This window comes from Brassica napus, chromosome C6, assembly GCF_020379485.1.
Source record: "Brassica napus cultivar Da-Ae chromosome C6, Da-Ae, whole genome shotgun sequence".
Lineage (NCBI taxonomy): Eukaryota > Viridiplantae > Streptophyta > Magnoliopsida > Brassicales > Brassicaceae > Brassica > Brassica napus.
The window spans coordinates 44,590,351-44,606,205 of NC_063449.1; the positions used below are offsets into that span (position 1 = coordinate 44,590,351).

At 36.0% G+C, this 15,855-nt stretch overlaps 3 protein-coding genes across 4 annotated transcripts; all 3 read right to left on the bottom strand.

The window, feature by feature from the left end:
* Positions 1–375: 375 nt before the first annotated feature.
* Positions 376–4,918, bottom strand: LOC106402460 (homeobox-leucine zipper protein HDG11). Its single transcript, XM_013843202.3, has 10 exons — positions 3,952–4,918; positions 3,759–3,876; positions 3,495–3,683; positions 2,990–3,427; positions 2,804–2,905; positions 2,251–2,454; positions 1,991–2,171; positions 1,480–1,739; positions 1,306–1,395; positions 376–1,223 (listed from the first exon to the last, which is right to left on the bottom strand). The coding sequence occupies exons 1-10, from the start codon at positions 4,101–4,103 to the stop codon at positions 810–812; spliced, it is 2,148 nt and encodes a 715-aa protein (XP_013698656.1). The 5' UTR covers positions 4,104–4,918; the 3' UTR covers positions 376–809.
* A 1,535-nt stretch (positions 4,919–6,453) lies between these two features.
* LOC106406752 (sucrose synthase 6) lies at positions 6,454–10,384 on the bottom strand. Its single transcript, XM_013847477.3, has 12 exons — positions 10,164–10,384; positions 9,939–10,071; positions 9,690–9,844; positions 9,429–9,621; positions 9,234–9,352; positions 8,940–9,156; positions 8,591–8,860; positions 8,234–8,517; positions 7,935–8,159; positions 7,276–7,842; positions 7,056–7,194; positions 6,454–6,970 (listed from the first exon to the last, which is right to left on the bottom strand). Exons 1-12 carry the CDS (start codon positions 10,271–10,273, stop codon positions 6,578–6,580), a joined length of 2,805 nt encoding a protein of 934 aa, XP_013702931.1. The 5' UTR covers positions 10,274–10,384; the 3' UTR covers positions 6,454–6,577.
* An 827-nt stretch (positions 10,385–11,211) lies between these two features.
* Positions 11,212–15,090, bottom strand: BNAC06G34340D. 2 transcript variants are annotated; one of them, XM_013847502.3, is made up of 13 exons: positions 14,839–15,090; positions 14,487–14,536; positions 13,957–14,223; positions 13,803–13,877; positions 13,666–13,724; positions 13,414–13,549; positions 13,183–13,279; positions 13,013–13,079; positions 12,759–12,857; positions 12,205–12,294; positions 11,923–12,077; positions 11,723–11,824; positions 11,212–11,631 (listed from the first exon to the last, which is right to left on the bottom strand). In XM_013847502.3, the coding sequence occupies exons 3-13, from the start codon at positions 14,201–14,203 to the stop codon at positions 11,490–11,492; spliced, it is 1,269 nt and encodes a 422-aa protein (XP_013702956.1). In that variant the 5' UTR covers positions 14,204–14,223; positions 14,487–14,536; positions 14,839–15,090; the 3' UTR covers positions 11,212–11,489. The 2 variants fall into 2 exon arrangements, with proteins under 2 accessions (XP_013702956.1, XP_013702955.1); XM_013847501.3 differs by having other exon boundaries at positions 14,483–14,536.
* Between the last annotated feature and the right edge of the window lie 765 nt (positions 15,091–15,855).

A 15,855-nucleotide genomic window follows, 5' to 3' on the forward strand; every position in this document is an offset into this window, starting at 1 on the left:
CAATTAAATACAAAACTGAACCAACAATCTAAAACAATCATTTGAAAATAATTAAAAAAAAAATAGTTTTATAAACCATAATAAGGAGAAACAAATCCATAATAAACAGAAAAACAAAACCGCACGTTCGAAGTTTTTTTTGGTCCAACCGTCCAAAAGACGTGACATGAATCTTCACCATAAGTTTGATCATCATAAACTAGTCCATTATTAGAGGAGTGATGGGTTTTGGTCTGTACGAAAACAGTTTCCATTAAAAGTGAACCAACCAAAAGTCATTAACTTTGTCAGATTTCTGTTCATCACCTAACCTCACTTTCTTTTTCTATCAACACCCATAACCACGTTTAGATCAACCAACACACTTTGATCAAATAGGGAAGATTAACAGACCATTCAATGGAGAGGATGAACAAAGTTTAAAGCTTTTACTGTAAAGAAAACAAAATAACTTTGCAATAGAAGTCAATGCCCGAACCATACAAAGATAGTCACAGTTGCATGGTGCGTTCTTGACTTCCAGTTTCTAACCAAAACGATAAATAAATAAAAACACCTAAAATCCATTAAAAGAATTTAAAAAAAAAAACAATGATAAAGAGAGAAGGATCCAGCTGGTTGTTTGATGAGGTTTGTCCAAGAACAGCACCAACATAAGCAGAGCAGAACAATCGGAGTTAATGTTCTTTCTTCTCTCTCTCTCTGGCATTGAAGACAAAGAAGAAAGACTTTAATTATCTCCTCTGTTCCATCATTGAAGAGAAAGAGACACACCCAGAAGAAAGCACAAAGAGCCTTTAATGATACTATCAAGCTGTAGTTGAACCACTAGGACAGTTGTTCAAACCGGTTTTAATTTGATGCACAGTGGTTCCAATCAGGTTATTAACCGTCTCCACCGACTCCATGTTTAGTTTTGCCGACGGTAAGTTGCTAACCATTATCTGAAACCCAACTGTTATCAACGACCCTCCTCCACCAAAACCGCTTGACGTTGAGGCTCCTCCTCCTTGCTCAGTGGTTGAGCTACTGTGGTTTCCGTCTGGTGAGATTGCGAAGCCTGAGGACAAGAGGGGAATGTAAGAAGTATCATCACCGCTCATTGCGATGTTCAATGCTGGTAAATCCACTGGACTGTACACCACTAGTGCTCCTGATGAGTCTATTGATGTTTCTTGTAGAATCAACATGTTGTTACTCTGTGACTGTGATGCATTTGATGCCTAATAACAAGGGAAATGGAACTTCCATTAGCTAAGAAACTGTGAATGGTGCGGAAGATATTGAGAAGAAGTAGAGGCTTACACGTAGAACCGATATGCAGCAACCAGGATGTGATCCGTTTGCAATGTGAGCAACTTCTTGCACTGCGTTTCTATTTGAAAGAACATCCCACTAATACACCAACAACAAAGAAACATTATCAAACACATAGTGGATTACTCTTTTTACTTATGAAGTTGTGTGTTGTGTGTTTACCTGAGGACGTGTTCTTTCGTCTTTCAGGAAATTAAAGACGCTTTGAGGAGAGTTTGGGAGCCAGAAGGTGGTAGCTGCGCATAAGATAGTGCCGTTTGGTTCAGGGCTCTTATGTGCAGTCACACGGACTCCAACTTCGTTTAACTCCGCAACAACAGTTGAGTGGGTGTTGTTAGATCTGCTGACACTTAAACAGTAGTTGCTAACCATTCTATGAGCAAGTCTCATCATGCTTCTCTTCCCTTCCGGCGATGGAATCACTGCAAAATTTTGCTCAAAAAGATTTAATTGGGCTTTCAAAAACTAGATTAGCAATGTGTAGTTCTAAAAATCGGTCTAGGCCTTCAAAAAATCGGCATTAAATGAAATTATTTTATTAGACGATTATTTAACAAAATCCGTCCAATCAGTCTACGCGCCTCCTTAGTAATAATTTTCTATAAACCGTCTAGTTACCCGCCTATCGATTTTTTGGAACATTCAAACTACTATTGATTCAACATTCATTTACCTCCACCGAGATCACGGGATGAAGTTGATGGTGCCAACAGAGAGGCAAATCTTTCACACATTCTCTGTAGAGTAGTAACCCATCTTTCAGCTCCAAAAGCAATCCCTTTGTGAATCACTTCTCTGTAGAGCTCATGAGTCTGTTCTTTTTCTTCAGTTTCAACATGTTCAACCCAAGTAACCTGTTAACAAAAACCATCAATAAAGATAGAGATGCTATCATGAAACTAAAGTTAGTAGAGAGCAGAAAAAGGACAAAACCTTGGAGTATCCACTAGGCATGTCCTGAATCAAGCATCCAGAAGGAAACTTATAGGAGTGAGAAGACTGAGACACAAACTGAGGAAGATGATATGAGACATTTACAACAATCCAGCTTCCTTGTTCAATCATCTGACAGTAGCGTAGCTCGCAGAACTCGCGTGTTGCTACTAATGGAGAAAGCACTGCCATTTCTTCATACATCTAACACAAACCAAGCCAAACAACGTTCTTATTACATATGAGGAAACTTAAAAATCCTAATGAAGTAATGTGTAGTTTTGATTTAGAGATGTGTAGTTCTAAAATCAGTCTAGGCAACCCGCCTAGACGGAAAATTAGGCATAAACTAAACGATTTTATATAACAATTTAAAAAAAAAATCGGTCTAGGCGTCTGCTTAAGTAATAATAATTCTCTACAAAGTGTCTAAATACCGCCTAGCGATTTTTTGAACATTCAAACTTCTATTGATTCAACATTCATTTAATGGGAGTACATATGAGGAAACTTAAAAATCCTAATGAAGTAAGAAGAGTGCTAACAGCTTTACCAAATGCAATGCACCCTCATGGGTACCTCCCATTCCTGAAGACACCACTGCAAGTGTTTTAGATGATGCAACTATACAAGGAAAGAGCTCTCCCCACTTGACCTGTGAATACAAAAAAAAAAAACAAAATGCTGCCACCATTTGTGAGGAGGAGGATGGAGGAGGATAGAGGTTTCAGCTACTTACACCATCCATGAACATGTCGACAAGCGTCATAGCATTCATGAAAACAATACCAGAAGACCTAGACGCCTCGGTTCTAACGTTATGGTTCTTCCCTCGGTTACCTGATCTTGGAAAAAGATTCTCATAGCTTCCAAGATCAAGAATCTCTCTCCCGCCATCTCCTCTAGTCCAGAGAGGTTCGTTTGTGTTGAAAAGCCTAAGCAGCTCTTCCATCGCAGTCAAAGCAATGTCGTTCATGAGAGGCTTGTCCATGTCTGATATAGTAGCCAAGTTATTAGGCTGAGAATGCATAGAGCTTCCCGGAAGAAGATCAAAATCCAGCGAAGGACCAGTCATGGACAGATCTAATGGTGAGATGTGGAGTGGATGCAGCGTTGAGAGGTGGGAGGAGATTGGTCTTCCCATGTACTTTGATGCAACCGTTGACATTCTTTCAAGCTGTGCAATAAAAGATCAGATTTAGAGATGAATCATCAAAACCATAATGGATAAAAACAAAACAAACGTCGTCTCTAAGATGTGCATTTTCGATCCGAAGCTTGTGTTCATCAAAGTAAGGATCTTCATTAACGGGAGGACTTCCACAGTTTGGGCATATGGCATGCTTGATAGCTTCTCTGATGGCTATGTTCTCGCATCGAATCTTGTCATTTTCTGCCTTTAGTGCATTGTTATCTGCTCTCTCATGTTGCGCCTACAGAGACAGTAACAACAAATCTTATTCAGACAACATTTTAATCAGACAAAAGAGAGAGATTAAGACGAGAACCTTGAGCTGAGTTCTTCTGTTCTGGAACCAGAACTTGATTTGTCGTGGAGCCAAACCCAATTCTCTGCTGAGTTGGTTCCTCTGCTTATCATCTGGATGAGGACACTCCTTGAAACTCCTGCGAAGAGACAACAATTATAAGTGTCTGAACAAAAAAAAAAACAAGAGAGACAGAGAGAGAGAAGAAAATTACGATTCAAGGCGTTGAATCTGTTGAGCGGTGTGACGATGGTAACGTTTCTTCTTCTTATCAGTTTCAGACCCGTCGTGATGTTGGCTACCACTACCACCACCACCGTCTCCTCCGCCGCTTCCACTTCCACCGACGCCGCCGACGAAACTCATCTTTTTATTACAAACGTCGAGACAAAGAAGACAACAGTACAATACTTAAAAAAACTTTTCTTTTATTTATCTCTCTCTATTTTCACCCAACCACAAAGTGTTGTTAATGGTCCATTTACGCCACTGTCGCCATTAACGCAGACCCAGTAGAGAAGATAGAACAAACAAATAAAAAGTTTCGAACTTTTCTAAACCCACCAAAGAAAAAAAGAGATTAAAAGAAGAAGAAAAAAAAGAAACGGAAGAGAATCTGGAAGAAAGATGCAGAGGCGATGATTACGGGAGGTGAAAAGAGTTTTTGATTTTTTAAGGCAATAAATAATTGAATTAAGCCGTAAAAGATGTCTCTTTTTAGACTCTACAGAGCCACCCTATAGAGATAATCTATATCTCTAAGCTTATCACATCAAGCCCGCCATTAGTGCTTTCTCTCCTAACTCTTTTCTGCACATTCATTACAGATTCCCAAACTCTCTCTTTCTCTCTCTTTAGAAATTGTGTAACTGATGGGGTTTTAATGGGGTTTTGTGGACAGATGAAGAGAGAGAAAGTCTGTTGCTCTTTACCATTACTGCTAATTACTAACTCTCACCATACTTGGGCGAGGAGAGAGAGAGAGAGAGAATGGGAGGAACCGAACCAACCTTCTCTGTCCACAACTAACTCTCTTTGATTTAACCGGAAGAGAGAGGAGATGGGTTTGTCTCCGGCGAGGGTTAATCGACGGTGGTTGGATAAAAAGGAAGAGACTTTATCCACTTTCTCCGTCGTATAATGACAAAAATCAACTTTTTATTTGGGTCTTGTGCTTCATCTCATCTTCTTCTTAAGTTCTTTTAAAGTTCCCATAATATTTTTCCCACTGGAAACAATTAAAAATTTATCATTCTTATTATTAATAATCTAGAAAGGTTTTAAAAAAAAAATCTAGAAAGGTAAAATGAGAAAATGTGTATTTAGACAATTTTGCATCTATGTAATTTACTTCCAAATATCACTTGTTTATATAGTGAACAAGGATTAAAACATTAAAAGTGTATTTATATTTAAGAAAACAAAACAGATTTTATATTATTAAAAAATGAAATTCATAAAGATTACTTACTGAATATAATGAATGTGTGAATAATGCACTAATTTATGCTTTTCTGTATAAGATAGCTATCATATTGATGTGTTACCTAATATAACCCCATCTTTATTCAGCAACATCACACGTTTTTCAAAATCTTTTCCAATTTGGTCTGTTTTTATATTAAAATCTTAAACACCAACTCTTACAGATTCTTTACATAATCATGTCTAATTATAATTAGCTAAATTTCGAAAGAGTTGCAGAAATCTCGTCCGTCCTTTTTAAACATGTTCCGTTCCATTCTGAAATATTTTCATTTTTTCTTTTGTTTCAAAATTTAATGGATTATAAATAACATATTTATTTTGGTCTCTAAATTTGTATCATCAAAATTTATTTATTTTGCATGAAGTTCCGAAATTCTCAGGCCCAGTCCTAGTTCGAAGCGTGCATCCAAAAAGTCAAACTTGTTTTACTACATACATAGAAAATACAAAACTGCCAAAGAAAGAAATATATGGTTGAGACTTTGAAAACTTGACAACAATGTGAATTTAATACTATAATATACTTTAATTTTCGTTGAATAAAAAGAAAGAAATTAAGCGTAGCTGAAGAAAGTGGTAAGAAGTTAATTAATAACCTGATTAGGTTGATGGAAAAACCTGATCATTTAAAAACATATCTCAAAATCAAAATTGATTTGAGAATTACCTTCTTGGTGTTATCTTTTCACTATTAGGATGATATCGAAACGTAAGGGAGGAGATTGTAAATGCTATAAGTAAATACAAATCTATTGATGAACTAAAGAGAGTGTAATGAATTTGTCATGCAGAAAAAGCCTTTGTTATTGATGAGATAATCATTTAGGAAGAAAATTTATCAAATACTATTGTTTATTATCATCTTTGGTCTTTAATTTACCACTCATGTGTTCCTTATTATATTCCTTAAATATTTAACATTATTTTGAAAAAGGATCAATTAATTAGATTATAAATTTCTCATCATACCACATTTATTTTGGGACCTTGAATAAAGTGAAACTTCACGTACAGTTTCTGCCTTCGTTGCTCCATATTAGCTATATACCAATTTAATTATCATATGGACCGATTCATTGCATTATTTATTATCTTACAAAACGAAGTTAATTCAAATGAAATGTTCTACAAAATTTCATAATTAATGCATGCAGACGGGTACGCACACGTGTTATATCAATTATAAAGTTATCCAATCTGGTAAGCCATAACATTATTAAAATAATGATTCATGAAGTTTTTATCATTGATTATATGTTTTATTAATGAGAACTTTACATTGATGGTAAATTCCATTCATTATATATTTACAGCTTTTTTTGTTTCTATTTTCTCTATCCAAGACAGACTTTTTAATCCTCTTGAACCGAGTAAGTACCAAAGAACCTCTGCTTCAAAACGTAAAAGATGTAGAGACAAACCACAACAGACCAAAACAAGTTCCTAACCGTCGAAACTCCCTGGTGCTGTTGTTGTTGTCCGTACGCAATCTTCATCTTCTCTAGCCTCTGTGTCTCTTCAGAAGTTTCTAAAACTTTCTTCATCTTATCCGATGCTTCAGCTGTAAGCAAACCCTCTCTCACCTCTCCTCCAACTTTACTTTCCTGTTTCATCTTTTCGGTTTCGTTCACTTCCTTTTGCTTACTTCCTCCTCCAAGAGATGTTGGTTTCTTGGGAAGGAGGTTACGGAGTGAAGCCAATCTCAAAGGCAAAGATTTATCTTCATGGATTGTCACTTCATTGGTCTACAAGAAAGCATTGTAAAGGTTAGTTTTGTAGGCTTGTAGCTATCATCAATACTAAGCTTCAGATTGTTAAAAAAAATCTCACCAATTGTTTGAACTGGAGATTGTAAAACATCTCAATGTATCTCTGCTTAGCTTTCTTCTGATCTTCATTCACCTGTCTCCAGAATCCATACATGCTTCCCATCTTCAACAACTTCTCAGCATAAATCTTCCATGTGTAGCTACACAAACGATTCAAAACCCTAAATATTAGCAAATGTAATGTGACAATAACTTGCATCTCAAGATTCATATCTACTTACCACTCATAGATTCTTTTAAGACCACCCTTAGAGATAGTATCCCAGTACAAACCATCTTCGCCACACTTACTGAAGAAATCTCCAATTCTAGCAACAGATTCATCACCATTGTTGGGATCAATGTGGAAACCAGAGACACCATCAACGATAATCTCAGCTGGTCCACCTTGGTTCGTAGCAAAAGTTGGTAGTCCACAGTTCATGGCTTCAATAACCGTTAAACCAAAGGCTTCATACAAAGCAGGTTGAACAAAGACTCCTTTTGTATCAGCAATGCACCTGTAAAGCTCACTGTTTCTGTACCTATCTGTTTGAGCAGCTATCCATCTGAAACTCCCCTTGAGTTTATACTTTTCGATAAGATCATGCATCTTCTTGATCTCAGCCTTTTCTTCTCTGTCATTGGACTTTGACATGTCGAAGAATCCAGCAACAACTACAAGGTTAGCCATCTCTCTTAGTCTCTTGTCTTTAGCATACCATTCAACCAAACCTGTTATGTTTTTCACTGTGTCAAGTCTGGCCATTGAGAAGATGATTGGTTTCTCTCTTTCCGCTAGATATCCCCTGTTAGGACACATTCAAAACGTAACCTACAAGTTAGGTTAACTCAAGAATCAAATGGTGTTTGGTTTATTTGTAATGAGACTACTGCTTACATGTGTTCTTGATTATCTTTCTCATTGTAAAGCAGTTCTTGTATTGAAGGATGAAACTTAGTCAATCTTTTTTGTGTCTCTGTGTAAGGGAAGTACACAGATTGATCTGCCCCAGGAGCAGCAATGTTAAACTTTGGATCAAACACATCAATGCCAGAGACAACTCTACATAGACCAGGCATGGTAAAGGCAGTGTGACTCTCATACTGTCCTGGCCTTTCCTTGCTGCACAAGTTATAGTTTTTATGAGTTTGTATCTTAATGTTTAATATGTTTAATGCTATAAGAAAAGAACTAACCTTCCTGCTATTTCTTGATATGTGCTTGTAATGATAAAGTCAGTGACATTCATTGCTATTAAATCAGCTGTGAACTGACAAGAGAAATGGTACTTAGGATCTAAGTCTTTCCACTTTGCATCTGAGTCTTCATACTTAGTCTTCTCCAACGCATGAGCAATGGTTCCTTGAGTGACACCGAGTTTGGTGGCCATTAGAGATGCAACCAAGTTCCCATCAGTGTAGTTACCAATGATGAGGTCAGGCTTGCAATCAAAGCGTTGGAGAATCTTGCTCGTTGCGTCCTGCAAACAAGAGGGTTTTTAGTTTGCTTTTTGTTGTTGAGACAATAAGAAGAAACACATGTATCATCATTACCTGTGTGAATCTCTCAAGGTAAGGGTAGATATCAAACCGTGAAACCCATTGACGGAGGACTCCTTTCTCTGTAACAAAAGGAACCCTGAGGATATGAGAATGCTTGGTTCCTTCAATAGCTTCTAGCTCTTGATCACACTTTGTTCCTCTTGCTTCAGGTATTAGCCTTGTCACCACAAGAATCTGAGGCTTGAATCCAAGACCTTGTTGGTTAATTCTAATGAGCAGCTCTTCTTCTAATGCTCTTACTTGATCAAGAATGTAAACAACCTATAAGATCATCATACACCAATATAGGACCAATAAGATTCATCTTGTTAATAAAACTGAAGACTTGTTATGCAAGTACCTGGCCTCCGGTATCTGGCAAACCTAGCACATCTTGCTGACCAAAATAGCCATGGACAGAGAATATAACAACGTTGAACACTGTGGGAAGCCTGCTAAAGAGCAAATCCAGCTTCACACTGTCTGGTGCCTCAAGAACTTGTGAGAGCATAACCATAGTTTCTTTAACTCTCTCTGATGTGTTTCCCCAACCTTTCTCGAATCCCATTTCCTTCAACCTAAGAAAGAATCAGATTCTTGTTCCAGTTCATCTTGGAAGGTAAAAGAATCTTGAGCTGTGTTTTTTTTTTTTTACCTTTGTGAGAAAGTTTCATAAGGCGTGTGTTTGGGGTAAGTGGAGACTACATTCACAGCAATCATCAGAGATTTCTGAAGCTTTGTAACTGTGTTGAGATCTTCATTGATCATAAGATTCTGCAGAAATAAATTACCAGGAGTGAGATAACTTGTGAAGAAAGCAAATGAATATGGAAACAAGAAATAATGATACCTCTCCGTGATGGTTAAGGCTAAGCAAGTAATTCAACAATGGTTCTAGTTTATCAGATTTGCCTCCAAGCTTAGAAGATATAAACTTAGAGATGTAATCAGCTCCATTTCCAATCGAAGTAGGAAGAGTAAGACGAGGAGTTGTGAAATCAATAGCTCCAAAGTCTATCTCCAATGCATTTTCATCTTTAGCCCTACAAAAGATTTAAATAAAAAGATTACACTCATGGCTCTAAATGCCTTATGTAAATCTCTTACTAACCATGACTCATCGAAAACAGTTTCCTTGAGCTTCAAGTAATCCGTGGCTGTGATTTCATCCACTGTTAAGTCTCCAGCATTGACCTTAACATACTCCCAGAAACCAGGGTTTGGTCTCGCGGCTAATGCAACAAACGGTGGAACCACTGCTGCTTCCTGAGTAGTTAAAGCAGATGAACTTGTTACATATCTAAGAGACTTCTTTAAACCGTGCCTGAATTGCAGATGGTAATGAAGATCAATCTATTACCTGAGTACAAGTGAGAATGTAACCAAAGAGACCCTCCATGATCTTCTTGCGTTCAAGGCTATCTTCTATACATTTCTCTATCTCATTCATCAGATTCTCGCGCTTCATTAGCCTCTTTCCTTCTTTAACAAAGCTAAAACATAGCAAAGAGAGAGAGAAACTAATCAAAACGTAGCAAAGAGAAAGAAACTAATCAAGAGTTTGATGTTTAAAGTTTTGAAAAACCTGGCAAAGCATCTCTTCATATGGTACCGGCTTTGTTTCAATGCATCAGGCATTTTGTCAGCGATAGAATCCGATCTTTCAAGCATAGCTGGAGATGAAGCAGAAGCCATGTTGTTGTTTTTTGTTACAGAAACGACAAGAAAGGTTCAAACCTTACTCAATAAGATTGAAATGAATGAGATGTAGTAGTTTGATGAAACAAGGTGATAATCACAATGTATTTATAGGATACATTAAGGGTAATGAGCATATGCTGTGGAAGGGGACATAGTAGAAGGAGAAGGAAGGGGGAGAAGATTATTCCTTAGAAATAAAAGTTGGGAAAGATAAGTGTACAAGTAAACAAAAAGAATATATTTGTTGAAAGCAAAATCACATTTTACACATTTTTGCTTTTCTTGGGGTTCATGTGAATTTAACATAAAAGGTATAATAGGGCAAAAAGGTTCCTCTATTGATGGATGTTTTATAGGCAAGTTAAGTTCTGGTCCCTGTGGACAAAGATCTAAGCATATACTCTCCTCTTATCCAACTTAATAATATGCATATAAGTGCGCACAGATTTAATATCATAATATATTTACAGTAGAAACGCTATAAATGAATATTCGATAAATTAATAAATTTTTCTGGTCCTGAATTGGATCGATTCAACATATAACTCAAATCGATAAAATACTAAGATAATATTTGTTTAGAAAGTATGGTCCCATTAAAATCATAAATTGATAATCTATCTATATATATTTTAAAAAAAAAAATCAATATATTTTAATAATATTTAGTAAAATCATATCGAAAACCCCATTTAAATTCTATAAAATAAAAAATATACATCAAATGAAATAGTAAAACAATATGAAAGTTTAACTTCTAAAAATTTAATTAATGTATACACATTAAAATCAACTATTTTCATATTTTATAAATAAAATATTCAAAATAGAAAAAAAAAAATCTAACAATAAAACTTTTTGTAAATTAATAATAACTCTTAGTCCCAACATTAATAGAATTTTTACTGTACTATGAAAATGAGATTAACATGTATTAAAATGATAATTATATTTTGCAGAAAGAATATGATTTTATTGCACTAAACAAACATACAGAATACAGACAACATGTTCCCTTGATTTTTTTTTTTTTCTGGAAACTTATACAGATCCAATCTGGAAGTTTGCACACAAAGGGAGATTTTCTTACATATATTATCAACAATTGGGGAATCATAAAAGTAGTTTATAGAGCTAATACCATTTGGTATTTTATATGGCGGCCACTGGCTTTGTACTCTATAAGGTAACATTCATTCTATCCACTGCTCTATCTTTGGTTGCCTGTAATGTGACTTGATGAGCTTTTAGTCCTATCTTCGGACCATGATGCATCTACAGAAGGGAGTTGGTACTCATCAGGTTTCAATGCCAAGGCAAAATCAGGAAGAGTTGGCGCCGTCTCCATGATTCTATAAATGAACACCAACAAAACATTGATGAGCATTTTACAGCAAAAGAGACGACAGAGAAACCAAACAAACATGTCAAGCTGAAACTCACTTTTCATATGAGTATAGATCACGGTTTATCCTGACTTTACTTGAAGTTTCTTTCGGTATTTTCTCTGATAGATACTTCATTGTCCCGAAAAGCGGTGGGGTCCTGAATTAAAACGTTTATGGATATATTAATGACCGACAGATAGATAGGTAGATAGATACAGGTGATCAAACTACAAAAGGTACATGAGATGGAGTTACCTTGACGTGGGTGAAGATGCATTGAATGCCTCACTTGCTTTCTTGCTTTCTTTGAAACATTCATCTGCAGCTTGTAAGGCAGCAACCGCCATGCCATGTGATTTCTCTGTGTTTCCTTCATCAAGAATCAATCCATGGTAGTAGTAAGCTGCAGCCTGGCATTACCAATACACATAGATACCAAGTGGCTTAGCAAGAAAATGGAAATAGAAGACAAAAGTAAGCCTTGTATAGATAACTAGAGTTTATTAGAGTTTATCTAGAATGATGTTCAAACAGTACCTTAGCTTCAACATATTTCCACTTAACAAAGAGCATATGCTTTTCTCCCCAGCCATTTGCTAATGGAAGATTCGTTAAGTTGTCCTGTGCCTGATCAGCGTTCATCAAAAAGTGTTTCAACCCGCGGAAATCATCATTAACTTTACATTAGAAAATACATATCAACTATTCCATGAGCCTTTCAGAAAAGAGGGGGGCAAAAGTAGTAATTAAAGCTTTCTTCTAGATGGTCTTCTCTCGTTTAAATAAATGATATAGCGATAGAGAATAAACTAGTAAGCACATTTAGTCCTATGATCCTAGTTCCGCCCTCAAACCTGGGTGTGATCAGCCGCCACAAGTTAGTGTGACACTTTCGAGATAGTGACATCACCACTTATTTTTCTTCTTTCATTTTGTTTATTGACTTTTTCCCCATTAATATAAGTGGATGATACTCACTAATCCCATTAACAACAACTAATCTATGTAGCGGCATCCTATTTAATTATTATACTGAAGTAATAACAAAAGAGGTTATACAAGAAAACAAATTTGATTAGCTAAAGGATTACCTGCTGCCAGTATTTCACCATTTCACATGAAAGTCTTCGTTTCACTGCGAGAGTGGCTTTTGAGCTATCAATCGCAATACCAAGTTGGATATCAACACCCTGAATCAGAAACGCAGAGATTTTAAACCTTTAAAAAGAGATTTGAAAATGCTATTCTATATCTAACCTAGGCTCACGAAAACTATGGTTCACAGATATACTAGGAAACACATGTAGCACATCATAGGTAGTTAAATATATCCCAGAGGTTCTACCTGGCCTAATGCTTGCAAGCAAAGAGCCCGTAGAGCTCCTTCTGCTAGGTCAACAGGTAAACTTCTCCTGTAGAACAGGAGAAAACATAAAAAGGGGCCATGTCAATAAGGCTGTTCACAAGTATCAATAATTATAACAGTTGACAATAGAAACTATATCATATATGAACCTTTGCTCGGCTGAAAACTGAGGGAGGACATGCTTGACAGCACAGTCAAGGTATCCAGCTGCCCTTAAGAATATATCAATTGAAGCTCGTCTGTTTTCTATAATAGATTTTTAAAAAACGTATAACGTTAATCCTTCAATCCGCTTTGGATGGCTAAAGAGGACTCAAAACACAACTCACAAATTCAATTCTCGAGAATAATGTGGTGCTTATGAGTTCTGAAGATCTAACCTTCAGATACTTTTGGATGGTAGCCATCAGTGGAACCTCTAGGAAGCAGCAGCAAATTGGCTTGTGACATTTGTAGCATTGCCATTAGATGCAAAACCGACAGTACTTCATACCAAACGTTTGACATGGCTGTTTCCTGGATAGAGGTAAATATAATCTTGTCATATACTCAAACCACCTTCAACGTAAAAGTTAAAGCCAAAGAACTAACAAAACAGCACAGTTAAAGAAAAACTGCTTTGATTACCACACCTCTTCCTCATCCTCCTGGTTTATCCAATTAAACTGTACTTTGAACTGTAATTGGCTACCTGAAACATAAAAAAAAAAAAAAAATGCATGTCAGAATAAACGGAACCAATTTATAAAGCACATAAATGTTGTTTTACCATCTTTAGTTAATCCTAATAGAACAGGTAGATAATCTTCCAAAGCTTGGTGGAGATCTGCAAGCGTTGAACCTCCTGCAAGAAACAAACTCCATCAATTTGAAGACGCAAAACAGAGAAATGAAACACACAAGGACATTCTCACATCACATACCATGTTGTGTCTTCCTCCTAGTTCTCGTTATCGTCGGTCCTTCTTGATTCGCCATCACAACTATTCTCGTTCTCAAAGCTGTTAACCGCTCCACAAAAGTCTTAGGCAACTGATCACCCAGTGACTGAGAAAACTCCACAGGCTTAGGTATCCTTAAACCGGGAACATATACCGAAACGTCGCCAATACTCGTAGGCTTTCTTCTGTTTCCACCAGAGTCCTTGGGGGTTGATGCAAAGCATCCCATTTCTAGAGCTTAAAGAAAATCTATAATCCCACAGATAAAAACAGAAACAGAGTTTATGAACCTTGAAACTAATTAATATAGAACCAACTCAATTCTCGTCCACTAGATTCATAAGATAGAAAGTTAAACTAAACTAAACTCACGAGCCATCTGCCATAATACAATATTCATAATTGATTTTTTGTCCAATCAGAAACAAACAAACAAACAAATGAAGGTATCAGATAGATGTGGTTTTCGTAAACCGAACACAATTAGAGAGAGTTTTGAGTTTCTCACCTACCTGTTGACGTTTATCAGAATTATTTGGCTTGACTACAAGACAAGTGATGGCTGCAAGAGAAAAAAAAACAAGAAAGAGAGAGACTTTAATGAGCAAAAAAACATGTGACTCACATAGAAAGCATGAAACTTTGGAACTAATTCAAAAGCTTTAAACTAAAAATCCCATTAAAAAAGAAACTAGCAATTTGACATTAACAAAAACGAAGATTTTGAGTGAAGGGTCGTCAACGATAATGCTGAATTAAATAAATGAAGCCTCAATTCATGAAAAAGGGAGAGCCTTTAAGCAACATTCCATTACCATCAAACCCTAATTCTGGAACGAAAAGGGTACGAATCTGAAACCTTACCGTCAAAGAGCTGCGAAGAAGAATGCTACTGAACTTTCCTCATTGGTGTTCGATTCGAGAAAATCGCGAGGGTATAAATCGTGGGGGTTTGAGAAAGGAGTAATTAAAGAAGGGGATGGGAGCTGAGAGAGAGAGCAGAGGAGGAGAATGATGAAATGAAAATATAAGAGAGGAGAGAAGAGAAGGTGAGAGGGGTACTTTGAGAGGGGGCACAGATTTCAACTTTATGGACGATATTAATGCTCTTTCAGACTTTCGAGAGCCCCCGTTTTATAATTGTTGACAAAAAAAATCACGGATTTTATTATTGATTTTAATTGAATTCGTTGCCGCCTAATTTTTTTTTTGTACAAATAAAAAAATGCAAACCTCCAAATTAGCACATTTCTAAGTTTATATCACAAAAATAGCACTCCAAAACTAAAATGACCAAAATAGCATTTATCTTTTGAAAATTTTAATTTTTTTATTTTTCAAAATTTAAAAAACTTATCCCCAAAACCTCATTTCTCAACTCTAAACACTAAACCCTAAACCCTAAAGCCTAAACTTTAAACCCTAAACCCTAAACTCTAAACCCTAAACCCTAAACCCTAAACACTAAACCCTAAACTCTAAATCTTAAACCCCACCCTTTAACTCTAAACCCTAAGTTTGTGACGTTTGATAAAACATTAAGTGTTATTTTTGTGACTTTTGACCTTGAGTGCTAGTTTGGGAACAAAAACTTGATCTAGTGCTATTTTTGTCTTTTTATCAATAAAAAAGTTAGTTATAATGGATTTATTTCTTCAGTAAAGTTTAGTTTACTATGCATTTTAGGTTTTCTACGCATTTTAAAACAGAAAGATAAATGTTTTTAATATTCCAAAAATAAGATTTTCTAGAGTATGCACGCTTATTAAAAATTTAATAAATATTTATAATTTAATTTATTTTTTATTTTATTATACACTTTCCAATAATTTTCTACCAATGAAATTTAATCAATTCAAATATTCTCAATTAATATTTCCT

Coding starts and splice junctions, on each gene's coding strand:
- LOC106402460 (XM_013843202.3), bottom strand. CDS start 4,103: ATGAGTTTCGTCGGCGGCGTCGGTGGAAGTGGAAGCGGCGGAGGAGAC. Junction 2,172..2,250: donor TGCCTAGTGGATACTCCAAG/GTTTTGTCCTTT, acceptor TTTTGTTAACAG/GTTACTTGGGTTGAACATGT. Junction 1,224..1,305: donor GCTGCATATCGGTTCTACGT/GTAAGCCTCTAC, acceptor CCTTGTTATTAG/GCATCAAATGCATCACAGTC.
- LOC106406752 (XM_013847477.3), bottom strand. CDS start 10,273: ATGGCTTCTGCTTCATCTCCAGCTATGCTTGAAAGATCGGATTCTATC. Junction 10,072..10,163: donor ATGAAGAGATGCTTTGCCAG/GTTTTTCAAAAC, acceptor GCTATGTTTTAG/CTTTGTTAAAGAAGGAAAGA. Junction 8,518..8,590: donor ACCTTGAGAGATTCACACAG/GTAATGATGATA, acceptor TCTTGTTTGCAG/GACGCAACGAGCAAGATTCT.
- BNAC06G34340D (XM_013847502.3), bottom strand. CDS start 14,203: ATGGGATGCTTTGCATCAACCCCCAAGGACTCTGGTGGAAACAGAAGA. Junction 13,080..13,182: donor CAGTTTTCAGCCGAGCAAAG/GTTCATATATGA, acceptor CCTGTTCTACAG/GAGAAGTTTACCTGTTGACC. Junction 12,295..12,758: donor TGGTGAAATACTGGCAGCAG/GTAATCCTTTAG, acceptor AACGCTGATCAG/GCACAGGACAACTTAACGAA.